The following is a 15,003-nucleotide window of genomic DNA, read 5'->3' as shown; positions in this document are numbered from 1 at the left end:
CTATCCTGATAGAATCCCAATGGCTAGATTATGGTGTATGTGTGTTACTCACGTTTCAAGTAGTCTGTGCTGATAGAATCCCAAATCCTATTTAAATGCAATCCAGTATTGTGCAACCTCTGGAAGACCATTAAGAAATTTGCTCATTTTCAAACCCAGTATTAAAGGATCTCAAATGATGAACATTCAACAGGAGCATGTATACGGGTCCATTAGTGTGTTAGAGAGATTCATAATGGTCAATAGATTATAAAAAAGAAAGAAAGAAGAAACCACTTGTGACAGAATTATCACATTGTGGGGGCGACACTAATTATTTTATTCCTGGTAGGTCTCCACATTTTCCCTCTGTGTATACTTGATTTAAATATCATTTTATTTTAGTTTATGGGTGATGGGTATTAAAAAAAAAAAGTTCTCCACCCCCATAATCAATTCTTGAAAAATCCCAAGGTAAAAAAGTGGTTTTGGAATTTGTTTTATTGATACATGTATTTCATATATAATGTAAAAGGTATACATAGATACCAAACAATGGTAAATTACATTTTAGATAAGCCTGGCTCTTTAAATGTGTTCAGTTAATTAAATGACCAGCCTCAGTGGAACAGTGGTTGTGCCATTGGTTTTGGGCTGGGTTCGCATACAAGCACTGGTTTTAACCCAGAGCAAGTTTTAACTGTTCACTGGGAAGGTGCAAAGACACGACACATACGTAAGTCAAACTAAAATCACCTATAATACAGCACAGTGGTTACACCAGTAGGTTTAAGAGATGGGATCTGGCTTCACATCAAGAGTATAGAATACACCACTGTTTTCAAGTGCAAGATGACAACATCAATTTCTCACACTAAACCCTCCCTCGACAAAGCCCAGACACCTGGGGTATGTGTCCTGGTGTTGTTTTACAAGGCGATCTTGATGCTAAAATCACCTCAGTGAACAAGATAGTAAGGCACTCAGGTCATTTTAGCGCAAAGATCCTTCTGTAAAACGTGACCCAGGGACCATATTTTCTAAGCTATCCTACGCTACAATATTGTACAACCATCGTAGGCCATGACGTCACTGTGGCATGTATTGCAATGAAGTAATAGACTACGACAGTTTTATGACATCGTAGTGCAAATATAGCTTAAAAAATCTGTACCCAGGACCATAGGCTTCAACCTTAGCTGGACAAAAGGCATAAAAATTACATGATCTGGTTTTCATATTAGGCAAGTCGGACTATTATAAACTGCTATGGAATATTCAATAATGAATACATTTGCAGAAGCTTCCCTATTCCAGCCCTCAGACTGAATGCAGTGATGACATGAAATGAGGTGTCACTCAGCACTAACCATGGCAAGAAAGCTCAGAAGCATACAAAATATCAGTTGAAAATTGTATGAAATAAAAATAAATAAAACATCGTTCAAGTCCCATTAACATGAACATTTATTTCATAATTTTGTCAAATCATTACATATATTATATTTCTGCAATTAAAAATTAATAGTAGTCATAATTTTAGCAATATTCTGAATATTGTCCCCACCCAAGTTTCATTTATCATGATTTCTAAAGAACAGACATTGATATGCAAGTTTTACTTCAAACAGCATGTGGAAATCTCCAGAACAATGCTTTCTTGTCCCACTGTCAACATCTGAACAAAATAATGCATCAAGAACCTTTAAACAATGTTCCACCCTTTACTCTAATTTGAGGTTTCATAATTTGAGAATTTCAGCAGTAAAAGGGTTAATTACGAGATGACTGAAACCGAATGAAGCATACCAGTGACACTGTAGCATACCAGTGACACTGTAGAGATGAACAAATGTAACAGACTGATTCAGTGTTAACACTATGTACAGGATTTGCACTACAATAGTAGCTTCATGCTAGAGAGACTAGAATTTTACTACGGCAACAATGCTAGCGGTTAGTCATCTACTCTTGCAAAAGTACCTGCTAGGCCATTTGCACATTTCCCTTTAAATTTGCATATAATTATTGACAAAGTTGGTATACATGTATGTGTGTACACACACACACACAAACTAGAGTAATTTCTTTTTAATATTGTGGCAGGTGATTTGATTTGTCGACCAGTGAATAGGCAATAAAAGCCATCCTGAGATCAGGTCAATAATAAGATAAACTGATAAATAAGATACAATTTTAAGATTTTATAATTATGAGAAATGAAGCACATCTATCACGCAATGACAGAGTGACTTCCCTTGAAACGACCACAAAGTGTCTTCCCTTCAAATGACATGAGTAACGTTCCTTTTGTTGTTTCAAGTACTTTTATTTCAGACAACAAATTTGGATGCTTACATTTTATGTGATCCAGTGAAATGGGCTGGGGACTGGGGATGGGATTGGACTCGATAATAACTCCTAGAAACATGAAACAGCCAGACCAAGCAGACTGGTTTATGTGCTTCACGATAAATGTCTGTTAGGAACCAGTCAAATAGTTCGCAAACGTTACCTAGCAGAACTTGGGGTGCATCCCAATATAGTTAAGTGTCAAACTACCAATACAGTCGTAGACGTCACCCCCACTAGAGTAATACTTGACAATAATACACACAAGTTAAAGGGAAATCTGTGCAAATGGCTACCTGCACTGATGCTACGCTAGAACGTTAACTATACATTCTGTATTGTGCATTCTGGCAAAAATTTCTTCAACAGGATTTGTTCACACTTGGTACAAGTGATCCAGAATTATCAACATAATATTATTCCACAGTAACTGTTAGCAGTATTCAATAAAACAAATCCTGAAATCAATCAATAAACCAAACCGATACTCGGGACATACCCATATACACACACACTATTCATAACCAAACCACATGACCCCACAAAATGCGACACCCTGCCTAAAACAAACAAAAAAAGGAAAGAAAAGTACCATCTTTGTGTCAATAAAATGTTTTGGGTACTTTCATCTTCATTATTGTTGCTAACCAATTCTTTCTTGGTGTCTTTTCTTGGCCCCAACAAGGTTTGTTGGCTTTTGTCTTTCAACAAAGGGCTTTGAAACAAAAGTCATGGACATAGGTCTTCAACAGAACCATTCAATTTGAAACAAATATGACACTGTTTTAAGCTCGAGACTTGATTTTGGGCCTGTACTAGAATCACACTTAAAATCGGGACATAAATTGCATTCATTCTGTGCGACTCAATGGTACCCGACTCAATTTTAGCTCAAAGTCTAAACTCAAGTTACATGAACACAGATTTGTAGCCTATACTTCGAGTCTGGATTGAAACCACTGTCCAGCTTCAATACTAAATTAGAATCTAAATCCAGGCTGCCAAGAATTTATTCGTTTAAACAGTGTGTACTATCCTGTGGTGTCATATGGTCTGGGTGAAAAGAAAAAACACAGCATCAATTCCATACATTAACACTGTCCAATTTAACACTTTATACAGCACTGTACACAAATACAAATCTAGAATTATGGAGTGAAGGTTTTGGTTGTCAAGACATCTAAACTGGTGGAAGGTGCTCTCCCAGGCAACACATTTGTCAAAACATGCCATTTCCACATCAATCACATCTAAGATATTTTCACTAGTGTCATGAAATTATAACCAGTGCAATATTTTAATTACCTAGCCAAGAAAACAACTGCCAAATTGCATCATTTGAATCAAACTCCTACCAGCTTGTCATATTTGAACACTGTAAAGCACTGAAAGTAACAGAACCTGTTAATGACAAACAAGCAGGTTATAAAACTGTCACAACACCAGAAAAATTACACAACCTTTCTATAGTTACATCATTTCATACTTCAACAAAAAAATAAATTTCTTGAACTGTCAAGCTGTCAACTGTATTGCCTAGGAAACACCAACCAACAGCAAACATGTCCAGAATAATTTCATACACCTCATCTGTCAAAAAAAGTTATCACATTTTGCCAAGTAATTAATTTCACCCCATACACATTGCCTTGGCACTAGACCAGATTGATATGGCTGGCCAGTCCAATTTTAAAATTAGGGGTGACCGGACAGCATGAGACAGAAGAATGAGGAGCAGAATTGACTGGAATACATTTCAGTTTGCATGAGATTTCACGGAATTCACCATGAAACAACCAATAATTCAACTCAAAATTTAAATCGATAAACATCAGTGTAATATATATATTTATATTTATATATAATATAGTCTTATTTTATATAGTTATGTACACATGTATATCATCTGATTACAATACCCCTAACATGACAATCTGTCTAACATACCAAAACAAATTTTTTAAAAATGAAAAAAAAAAAAAAAAGTGAGAAAGAAGAAAAACACAATAGTCCTGGTATGTAATAATAATGATAAAGTTAACATAGCATAATGCAATTATAGACAACATGAATAAGTTAGCTGCTGATGAACATTTGAGCACATGCAATGTTTGAAATGGTAACACAAAATAAAACAAGCCATGATATCCAAGCACATCAACCAATTACCACAGAATAGGTATGGACTCTGGATGCAGACTTCCATGTTTGAATTCTGCATTTTAAGAGGAGAATGAAAACCTCGTGCCACCATTAGGATTGTGTTTCAAGTGTAAAGCATGTAGCAAGTGTATCGATTGATATCTCGTGTATGCTACTGTAACAACCGGAACAGCCCAACTGTTTTCACCAATGTTGCTCATCAGACTGAACTAGTCCTTCCAACAAAGAGACATCGTTTTCTTACTATTTTATGTACCACAAGTTATTTCTTTCTTTCTTACTGCTTCCTAAATTGAACACAAAAATAGTGTGGGTTTTTTTTTGTTATTTCCAAAACACTTTACGTTTTTCCGTAAGACAAATCAAATTGAAATTATTTACAGAAGACAATGTTCATGGAGACTGTGATGGACTATAGATAACATTATTTCACATACGTGCATTCTGTATGCAACTCAACTAATTGTATTCGTTTTGTATGATGCACATGTTAGGATGATGATGTAACATAATGTGATTGTTATATGCATGAACAAATGCTTCATCTAATTTCTGCAAATACAGCTTCTTTTTTTTTTTTTGTTTTTTTGTAGGGAAGGGGGCAGGGGTTATTGTTTTATGCTGTGATTGATAGGCAGTATTCTCATTCAATTTACATTTTAAAATGATTAATACCCCCCTCTCCCCCCCCCCCCCCACACACACACCAACCCCTAAGAGACCTTAATACCATTAGCAAATACCACAAATTGTCTTTGCAAATATGTAGTAAATTAAGATATTTCTTCATCAAACTGCAACAATAAAAAAGCTTACAGTAATACATTCATTTGTAATGTTTAAAATAAATAAAAAAATGGGACAAATTTATTATGAAATATATTTGCAAAATTCAGCATAAATTCCTGTTTGGTAACGGACAACTGGAATCTTGCCGATAAAGGATAGATGTAAGGAACTCTGAAGTCTGGGAAAACACCCCAGACAATAACTGTTAAAGTGGCAACAGTTGGGCTGTACCCATTTCTACTGACCACGTGACCGAAGTTGTACATACACTAACCAGACACCTTGCTGCAGAACAAACAAAGACACCTTGCTGCAGAACAAACAAAACATATCTTGTACATAAATTAAGACATTTTCAAGTTCAGTAATAATTTCTTAAATTGGAAGAAAACAAAAAAAACAAACAGGTAAAAATGGTTCAAAATTAGAAAACCGTAACCAGAAACATGACAATGTTATTTAGGATAAATTCTGCTGCATCAATTATGGACAAACCCAGCGAGTAACAAAACAATTGCGGAAGGTTATAATATATATGTATATATACACAAACATACAAACAATAACACTAGCTCAGCCCCTTCCAAGTAACGGTATATACAGTCAACACAATATGAAATGGCAAATGGTCGAGACCGTGTGTCCATACTGTAAACTGCAGTTGTTAGGAAACGGTCAGGGCAGTTACATTACAGTCCAATGTTTTACATTTCCTCTCTCAATTCCTGCTTTCAGATACTGGTTTAGGTTCCAAATTCTATTAGTACAACTTTTAAACAATTTGGCATGTTTTTGCTGTTTTCCAAATCCTGTAAACAAACAAAAACACAAAGACAGACAGACAGACAGGCAGGCACACACATTTCTGTTATTCCTTTTTTTTTCTTTTTTTTAAAGATTACCATCCAACATCCGTTTGCAATTCTCCATTTCTTGAATCCAATTATAAAACATTTGCATGGTTTCTTAACATCCCACTGTAATAGCTTCGCATAATAAAAAAAAAAAAAAAAAATATTTCTTGATTCCATTTAAAAATAATAAAAATTGCAGAATCAAATACCTTGCCTAACACATCCTTAGTACAAAAACATTTATAGTTTTTTTAAATCTTGTTTTAAAACTCATGATGTAAAATTTGAGATTAATGACTGTAGTAGTACCTATAAACCTGCCATAAAAACCCTTCAATGAACAGAGCTAAATAGACGTCGTCCTGCACCCTGCAGGTTAAGTAACCTTTCACACCTTGACTTTTCTGAGCCATGATTTTTCTAACCTTTGTTATAAGAGAATGCAAATATCCTGATTCCTCAATGTACAATAAAAACTGATTTTTTAACAAGTCTTCAAAAGCAATTTTTTTCACTGCACCGATATGTTTAAAATTACGGTAATTGGGTTGGGTTTTTTTTACTAGACATGGAATTTAATAGTCGTCCATTAAATTTGAATATGAAATCATCCTCATCCAACTGTAACATTATGAAACACACATCTGATCCTATCAGATGATTTAAATAATTAACATCCTGTCAATTAATCATTTTTTTCTTGTTTATGCATATGTTTTGCATCCAGTTCCGTATGTGGAATGTTTATATGCAATAAAGTTTTTATCTTTTTTATCTTTATATTAGAATAAAAATTTTAAATGTCCCAATCACGTCAAATTATTCTTTGCCTCATCTAGAGATAGGTAAACCCTTGATGAGTTTTTTTGTTAACAACCAAGTAACAATGCTTCAAAAGTTTTTAAAGGCTGCAGACTACATGAAACCAGAAGTGATGAGGATAAAAAACATTTTTTTTTAAAGATGCAACTGGCATACTTTTTGTTCTTTTTTTTTTTTTTTTCCATCACAACACTGATGACATTTCACAACTCATAATATCATACCAACTTCTTAATAGATATTTTGATATTCTTTACACAAATGCACAATAAATGAACCTTGTAAATGGTCAAGAATTCAAGTTAGCAAATCAGAAGTCTCGTAAACAGATCAGGAATCTTTCTTACATTCAGCAATGACGTCGGAAACCTATGGGAAATGCATAAGAAATTCAAATGTCTTGTATATGGGACTATTGAAAGGAAAAATTTGCACATTATGTAAGCAAAAAGCATATAATTAAAGATTGACAAGCTAGGAGTTGATTAACAAGGGACAGGTAATTTGTAAAGTCTGGAGTTGGTGATTCCATTCATTTCCAATTGTCAATTCACTTAACCTGATTAATTTTTAATAAAAATCACTCTGCTGTCTATAGCAATTCCATTAGCCATTATTTCACATATCCCTGTGCACATAGTTGCCATTGTAATACAAGCGATATAACTGGCCGAAATAAATCGTAACATCATAACAGAATGATATTCTTTTAGCAACAAAATGTCTACAATGACTTAATGCAATGAACTTGTTTCTATATATTGTAATAGTCATTACTTATGAAATGGTAGGCTTTTAATTTTCACGATTATAAAATACATCAGCCAAACATTTTTCATTAGTATCTGCAGATTGTCAATGTACAGCTTACGGTTACAGCTCTATAGTCTGAAGGTTCAGTGGTCCGAAGGTTCAACACTAACCCTAGCCCTAGGTTCAGTAGTCCAAAGGTTTATAGACCTAACCCTGGACTATTGAACCTTCGGACTATAGAGCGGTCCTCCTCCCAAATGGGAACATTAAGTGAATGAAAGTAAAATTACGGCCAAAACCAAATGTAAGTTAGCCAATCAGTGTACACTGTGTAATTGTTACCCCACATATTTGAGCCCACATGGGTAATAACAAGCGAGAAGCCATTTTGAAACTCCTCTGATATGAAGACTAATCATTCTGATTTCAGCTTTTCAAAATTGTTCATGAATTAAGACGACATCTTTAAAAAATTCAGTTCAGAGATTGTTAATGAATTAAGAAGACATCTTTAAAAAATTCAGTTCAGAATATATGCCGAGTGCTTTTAACAAGTATATATCTATTAAAAGATGAGAAACATATTGAAAATAATGCCCAAGTTCCTCGGCTAAAGAGATGTAAAAAAAATATGATATTACAAAACAATTGTGATACAGAATGCAAAATGATGGCTCACTTTTCATCAAATAAATTGTGATACAGAATGCAAAATGATGGCTCACTTTTCATCAAATAAATTGTGATACAGAATGCAAAATGATGGCTCACTTTTCATCAAATAAATTGGTACGTGAAAAAAGTAACTAATAAACGTTTCAATGGTCAATTAGCCAATAAAGGTATGAAACAAAACATGATCTTTATGTTACTAAATCAGTATTTTCATTGCTTCTATACTTCAGAAAATATTAATTTCACCACTAACAGGAATAAATGGCTCCGAGGATTTTGTAGGCAGGAGCAGAAAATATTACCTAGTGTTTTCCCTTGCTAGTTTTAGCACGACGCAGCATCATGCTTCAATAGTCTAGCACTATGCTGCCCGAAATTAAGAGACTTTTTCAATAATTAATTCTAAAATTGGCTTCATAAAACACTCAGAAAATTAATTATTAATTAATAAAATACGCCTGTTATATATCTTGCATTCATTTATTAAAGTAGGCACATTAATTATTCTTTCTTTCAATTTTTCAATTTAGTTTTTAGGTCTTTAAAAATTGAAAAAAAAACAAATGCCCCAAAAATGGTGAAAATGACTCAGAGGTGTTTAGTCTACCATACTTTGTCAAACTTCTTAGTAAAACACTATTAGCAATAACCAAAAAACAAAAGACAGATGCAGGTTTGCTGTTAATTTTTGAGCTATGTCACCGACTGTTAACAATTGACGGAATTTTAATTATTTCCACTCCACTTTAATAGGCTGCTTTGAGAAATCATGGGGACATGTGCCCGTCACAATATCCTGGTGTAATCGAACAAATCAAGAATGTCCACAGTGCTGGATTCGAAGTATGTTCTATAAACAACAACAGTTTGAATGGACAAGAAATAAACGACATTATGATGTCATTCAGGCATAAATATTAATACCTGAAGTAATGGAAAAGACAGATATAAAGTGAAACAAATGAGATAGAAGTAATGTATTATTATGGCTTTTGGTTTTTATCCCCCATAACTATGAAAAGAAATATGTTAAGATAAACAAAGAAACTCGTAACTTGAAAATTAATTTTCAATCAATGGCTTGTAACTTCCAAAAAGTGTGATACAGAGAACCAAAGCCAAATTATTATTTTTTAAACTTTTATCAAATAAAAAAAATTGTCCCACATTCAGATATATTTCTTAAAAAGTAGTAGTTGGTGACTTATATTACTAAACCATCTTTTGTAAATTAGTTGAGTTACGAGTCCATAAATGTCTATTTTAGCCCTCGCAATCAGCATCAGCTGTCTTTTGTGAAATCCACTAACACCATCTCTTGTTTTACTGACTCGATGACCCTAAAATGGTGGATATATCTCAAAGAAAAGCTGCCATTCATTAATGATCGATAACATTTTCAGGTCTCACCTACCCCCACCCACCTCGTCAAAATAGTCATACAGTTTGCTTTACAAATAAATAATTACCCTGTATTTATATCTACAAACCTCCTGGAAAAAATATTACCATGGCAAAATGTATTCATCTGAAGCAAAATTGACTAAGAATTTTTTGTAGAGGTAGCTTTCCGAATTGCGAGGGCTTATTTAGATAACAGCAGTTTGGCACCAATAGCAGAACAGATTCATAATGAAAAAAACTAAACACCTAAAAAAAAAACTAGCACAATAATACAAAAATATACAAAGCATAAACTAAAACATATACACAAAATATCAAAACCACATTACTGTATTGAAGAAGAAAAACAATTAATGAAATAAAATTTACAACACTGACATTTTTTTTTTTTTAACAAAATATTTCTACATAAAAATAATTATGTCACGTAGAGTCCCAACTTCCTCCTAAATCTGTTTATAACAGCCACCTAGTGGACAGACACACACTCAGCAAAAAAATAAAGGGCATCAACTCCCGACACTAAAGAGTTCCCGAACAATCCAAGAAAGACGAAACGGACGACATAAAATGCAGAAATACAGTACAGAAATTCCTTTCTCTTTTAATGTCTGCCTGCTCTCCTCGCAAGCGGCACTTATAGAAATGAAAACACAAAAAGTTCAAACTTCGTTAAAATCTGTACAAGTAAACTTTGGTTTGGCTTTCATCAACTTCTTGACCAATCAAAAAGCACGCAGACCACACTAACCAACCAACAGGATGATTTGCTGTAAACCACCCAATTGAACGGTTTGTTTCCAGTAACCAACCAATCAAACTGCAGTTAACTTGACAGTAACCAACCAATCAGATCGCTTCACATCCTCCCCATCTCGAATGGTTACTCTGACCCACTGAAAGAAGCAAACCAGGCACTCTAGTTCAAGCAACAATTTTAACAATCTTCTCTCCCTATCACAAAGGCCAGCCTACGTCACGGTAAGATTCTATTCTATTTCCTTCAGCCCAAAACATGCTGTTGTACTACAAACTATCGGCAATCCAACCACAGTTCCAGTGCGTCTCTTCTTTCCGAACCTGTTTCAGCTTTGCAAGTTATTTGGCGGCAGCCAATTTTTGTAAGAACCATCACATCATATATAAAACTTATCTGCTTTGCCATTTCGAAAACAAAAAATCCTTCCAATTAAAGTTTCTTTTTTAATAAACTGCACACCCAAGTTGTTTACCAAACCCATACCCCATTCAGTGTTTGTCATTTCTTTACTTTATACTGGTTTCAGTTGTTTCAATATATAACAGACTAGCTCATTTGGCGGACACTTTAACGTCCCGTTCAATACGATCTCTCCGAATTTTCTGTCTTTCGCGATTTTCTTTCGATCTTTGACCTCTGGGAGGTTGACGCAATTCTTTGGGGTCAGAGTCTTTGCCGATACTTTCTTTTACAGGTGGTCTAGCACTTGCCGACGCGGCTTTTACAGTTTGTGTCTGCTCTCGCAATGTGCTAGCTGATTTAACACAATTGGCTTGCTGTGATGTCGGGGAGGTTGGTGTTGACTCGGGCATGCCATCTTCGGCCTTGACCTTCTCTAGAAAGCCATCAGGGTCTCTCTTTCTCTGGACCATTTGGGCGTAACTCAATTTGACACCGGGAGGTACTGAGGGAGCAGAGGGTGGCACTTTTTCTTCCTGAAATAACAACAGGAGCATTAGTTGCAGTTTACAATGTTCAGAAATTTATCCAGGATTTTTTTGGCAGGGTCCCATGTCTGATGGAATGAAAAAATTAGCTCAATTTAATAAAAAGTTAATGGTGCAATGCACCTTTGTTAAATTAATCTATTGCAATATACAAAGACATTTATATATCAAATAGGGAATTTTCAAAGAATTTTATTTAATGACACACCTAACACATTTTATTTACGGTTATATGGCGTCAGACATACAGTTATGGACCACACAAATATTGAGAGAGGAAACCCACTGTCGCCACTTCATGGGCTACTCTTTTTGATTAGCAGCAAGGGATCTTTTATATGCACCATCCCACAGACTGGGCATACTATGGCCTTTGATATACCAGTCGTGGTGCACTGGCTGGAACGAGAAATAGCGCAATGGGTCCACACCGACAGCACATCGAGTGAACACTGTACCTCTGGGCTACCTCTGGCCCCTTAGGAAATTTCAGTGCCACTTGCTTTTGAGATAGCGCCCATGTTTGGTACGCCCAGGACACCTGGATAAATCCCTGATGCCACAGGGCTTCTAGATTTTTTTTTTACAAAATCCACTAGCCATGGGATCAGTGCTTTCAAAAATTTACTAGCCATGTTTAAAAATTCACTAGCCCAACTTCACTTTAAGTTAATACAATTTTACTAAATAATAGTAATAATCTGATATGTCACCTAAAGAGGCAGATAGAGATTAAAAACATTAACATTGGGAGGTGGGGTGGGGGCAGGACATTCATATTTATAAAATAGACTAAACTGCAATATTGGACCTAAAAAAAAATAATTCCAAGCTATCGGGCATGGGGCTACCATAATCTAGAAGCCCTGTGCCATATAATATCCTATGCCAAGAGATCTTTTTCAAAATCACCATTTACATGTGGCAAGCAATGAATAAAATGAGACAATCTGTAGAATGTCTAAATATTTCAAAGCATGTATGAAGTACCTGGTTAACACATGAGAATTTCAGTAATGTGTCGAAAATTACCCCAAAAAGTCCAGCTGTGAAGTAGACATTTCATACACTGCTTAAAATATTAAGGGGTTCTGTAAAATATACAGATAAAGAGTTTTGGGCTTGGTGTTTGTAAAGGAGTGACAAGCCATTTAAGCCAACTATTACTATGGTAATTTGGTGACAAAGAAAACTTGGTACATTTATCATCCAGAAGCAACTATTACTACTGTAATTTACTTACAAAGACTGACAATTATTTATAAACAAGAAAAGACAACTATTACGACTAACTAAGTGACAAAAAAAAGATAACTATGAACAAGAAGTTTTTTTATTTTATTTAATGACACCACTAGAGCACATTGATTTTTGTTTTTTCCACAAAAAGTGGAGAAAATCTAACGGCAATTAAAGGTTGGACCGCAGTTGTTAACGATTTGGTTGGGACTTTAAAAGTGACAAGGAAGTGTATTTACATGTACGGAAGTGACTGCTGGTTTTGACTGGCTGGTACACACAACCTCCACCCGTTTGGTTGCTGGAGGTTGTTCGGAAGATGGTTTTGAATCAGGAGCACTGGAGCTTGGACTCGTCGCCTTATTTGCATGTAATCTGAAATGAGAATTAAATCCTAATTCAGGACAGTAATCACACACCAGCAAGAGAAAGAAAGAAATGTTGTATTTAACGATGCCCTCAACACATTTTAATTACGGTTATATGGCGTCGAACATATGGTTAAGAACCACACAGATATCAAGAGAAAACTTGCTGTCGCCACTTCATGGGCTACTCTTTTCGATTAGCAGCAAGCGTTCTTTTATATGAACCATTCCAGACAGGGTAGTACATACCACGGCCTTTGATATACAGGCTGGAATGAGAAATAGCCCAATGGGCCCACCGACGGTGATTGATCCCAGACTGACTGCGCATCGAGCAAGTGCTTTACCACTAGGCTGCGTCCTGCCTACCACCCCCCAGCAGTTCAAGTCACAAACTAATAGGTGTCAGGTATTTGGCAACCCATCACAATTAGTCTATAGTGTTTCCCTCAATATATAAATAAGGTTTTTTTGTAAATAATTTCAGTTTGGTTTGACATAAGAAAAGTAAAAGTGTTTTGGAAAGAACTAAAAAAATACTATTTTTGTGTGCAATTTACAAATCAATAGCATGATAAACGACATTCCCTGTGGGACAGACTATAGAAGAAAGGAAAATTATGTTAATCTACCATCCCAACACAGCTTAAACTAAAAAAAAACGTGTTTTACTTAACGACACCACTAAAGCTCATTAGCCATTGGATGAAAACATTTAGTAATTTTGACATATGTCTTAGAGAGAAAACCTGCTATATTTTCCCATTACTAGCACGGGATCTTTTATATGCACCATCCCACAAACAGGATAGCTCATACCACCACCTTTGACATACCAGTCATGGTGCACTGGCTGGAATGAGAAATAGCCCAGCGAGTATTGATCCTAGACCCACAGCGCATCAGGCGAGTGCTTTACCACTAGGCTACGCTCCACCCCCGCACTAGCTTAAACTAAAGCCGCAGTCACACAACACAAGACCATTTTACAACAACTAACGACCAAAAACCCCCACAAATATCGACAACCTTCTTGCGACCAAAAGCAAAAAACTGGTAGGCGACTGATTGCTGATCAGTTGGGGATCAGTCGGCGATCAGTCGTACGACCAGTTGCCGATTTTTGTAAGACCAGAGAAGATTGGTTGGAGACTGGTTTGCAACTGGTAGACGAGTGATCGCCGTTCGATTGCAGATCAGTTGCCGATAGATCGTTAACATTTCTGAGATGGCTTTGGGTGGCATGGCTGTAGTATTTGTACTCTGGCTGGTTTGTTCTCTCGGTCTTGTGTCTTGGTCGGCGATCAGCAAATGAATGATTGCAGAACACTCAGCACAGTATTTATATGGTGCTATCACGTGGTCTGCGAATGGTCACAAGCAGGTTGCAAGCGGTAGGCGATCGGTCACAGACTGGTTGCCGATTTCGTTGCTGGTGTTTGTCACATTGTGCCACGGTCGCCGACCAGTAGGCAATCAGTCTTCGCAGGCTGGTCTGAAAATCACTTTGCGACTGATCTGGGACTGGTCTACTGATTGGCAACTAATCTCCAACCTATGAAAAAGCTTGGCGACATTTTGGTGACCAATTGGTCGCAAGGAGGTTTTTGGTGCAACACTTGCAACCTTCTTGCGACCAAAATGACGAAAACGTGATCAGCGATCAGTGAAGAGCAATTTAAGACTACTAAAGAATCTTTTTACAACCATCTGCAATCAACTTGCGACCACCTGATTTGTTTTGTGGTCGCAAGTGGTCGTAAGAGGTCGCAGGCCTAGTGTGACTGGGATTTACGGTAATTTAGTATTTTAACAATACAATGTTGATCTTAACACATGGTTTAAGAACAGAAATTAACACCCAGGAGAGCAGAAATCCGTGGGGAAGAATACCATTT

General features: G+C 35.9%; 1 protein-coding gene across 2 annotated transcripts in view; it reads right to left on the bottom strand.

Annotated features, from left to right (window-relative positions):
• Window positions 1–1,428: 1,428 nt before the first annotated feature.
• LOC121387336 (la-related protein 4-like) overlaps window positions 1,429–15,003 on the bottom strand; it is a 92,689-nt gene continuing 79,114 nt past the window's right edge. For both annotated transcript variants that reach the window (XM_041518384.1, XM_041518383.1), the window contains 2 exons: window positions 12,977–13,112; window positions 1,429–11,486 (listed from right to left, as the gene is read on the bottom strand). In XM_041518384.1, coding sequence (XP_041374318.1) covers window positions 11,103–11,486; window positions 12,977–13,112 — 520 coding nt within the window. In that variant the 3' untranslated portion in view covers window positions 1,429–11,102. The remainder of the gene's footprint in view (window positions 11,487–12,976; window positions 13,113–15,003) is intronic.

The sequence above is a fragment of the Gigantopelta aegis genome, chromosome 13 (assembly GCF_016097555.1).
Source record: "Gigantopelta aegis isolate Gae_Host chromosome 13, Gae_host_genome, whole genome shotgun sequence".
NCBI lineage: Eukaryota > Metazoa > Mollusca > Gastropoda > Neomphalida > Peltospiridae > Gigantopelta > Gigantopelta aegis.
Note: the sequence above shows the minus strand (reverse complement) of the source record. Positions and strands in the feature narration are given on the sequence as shown.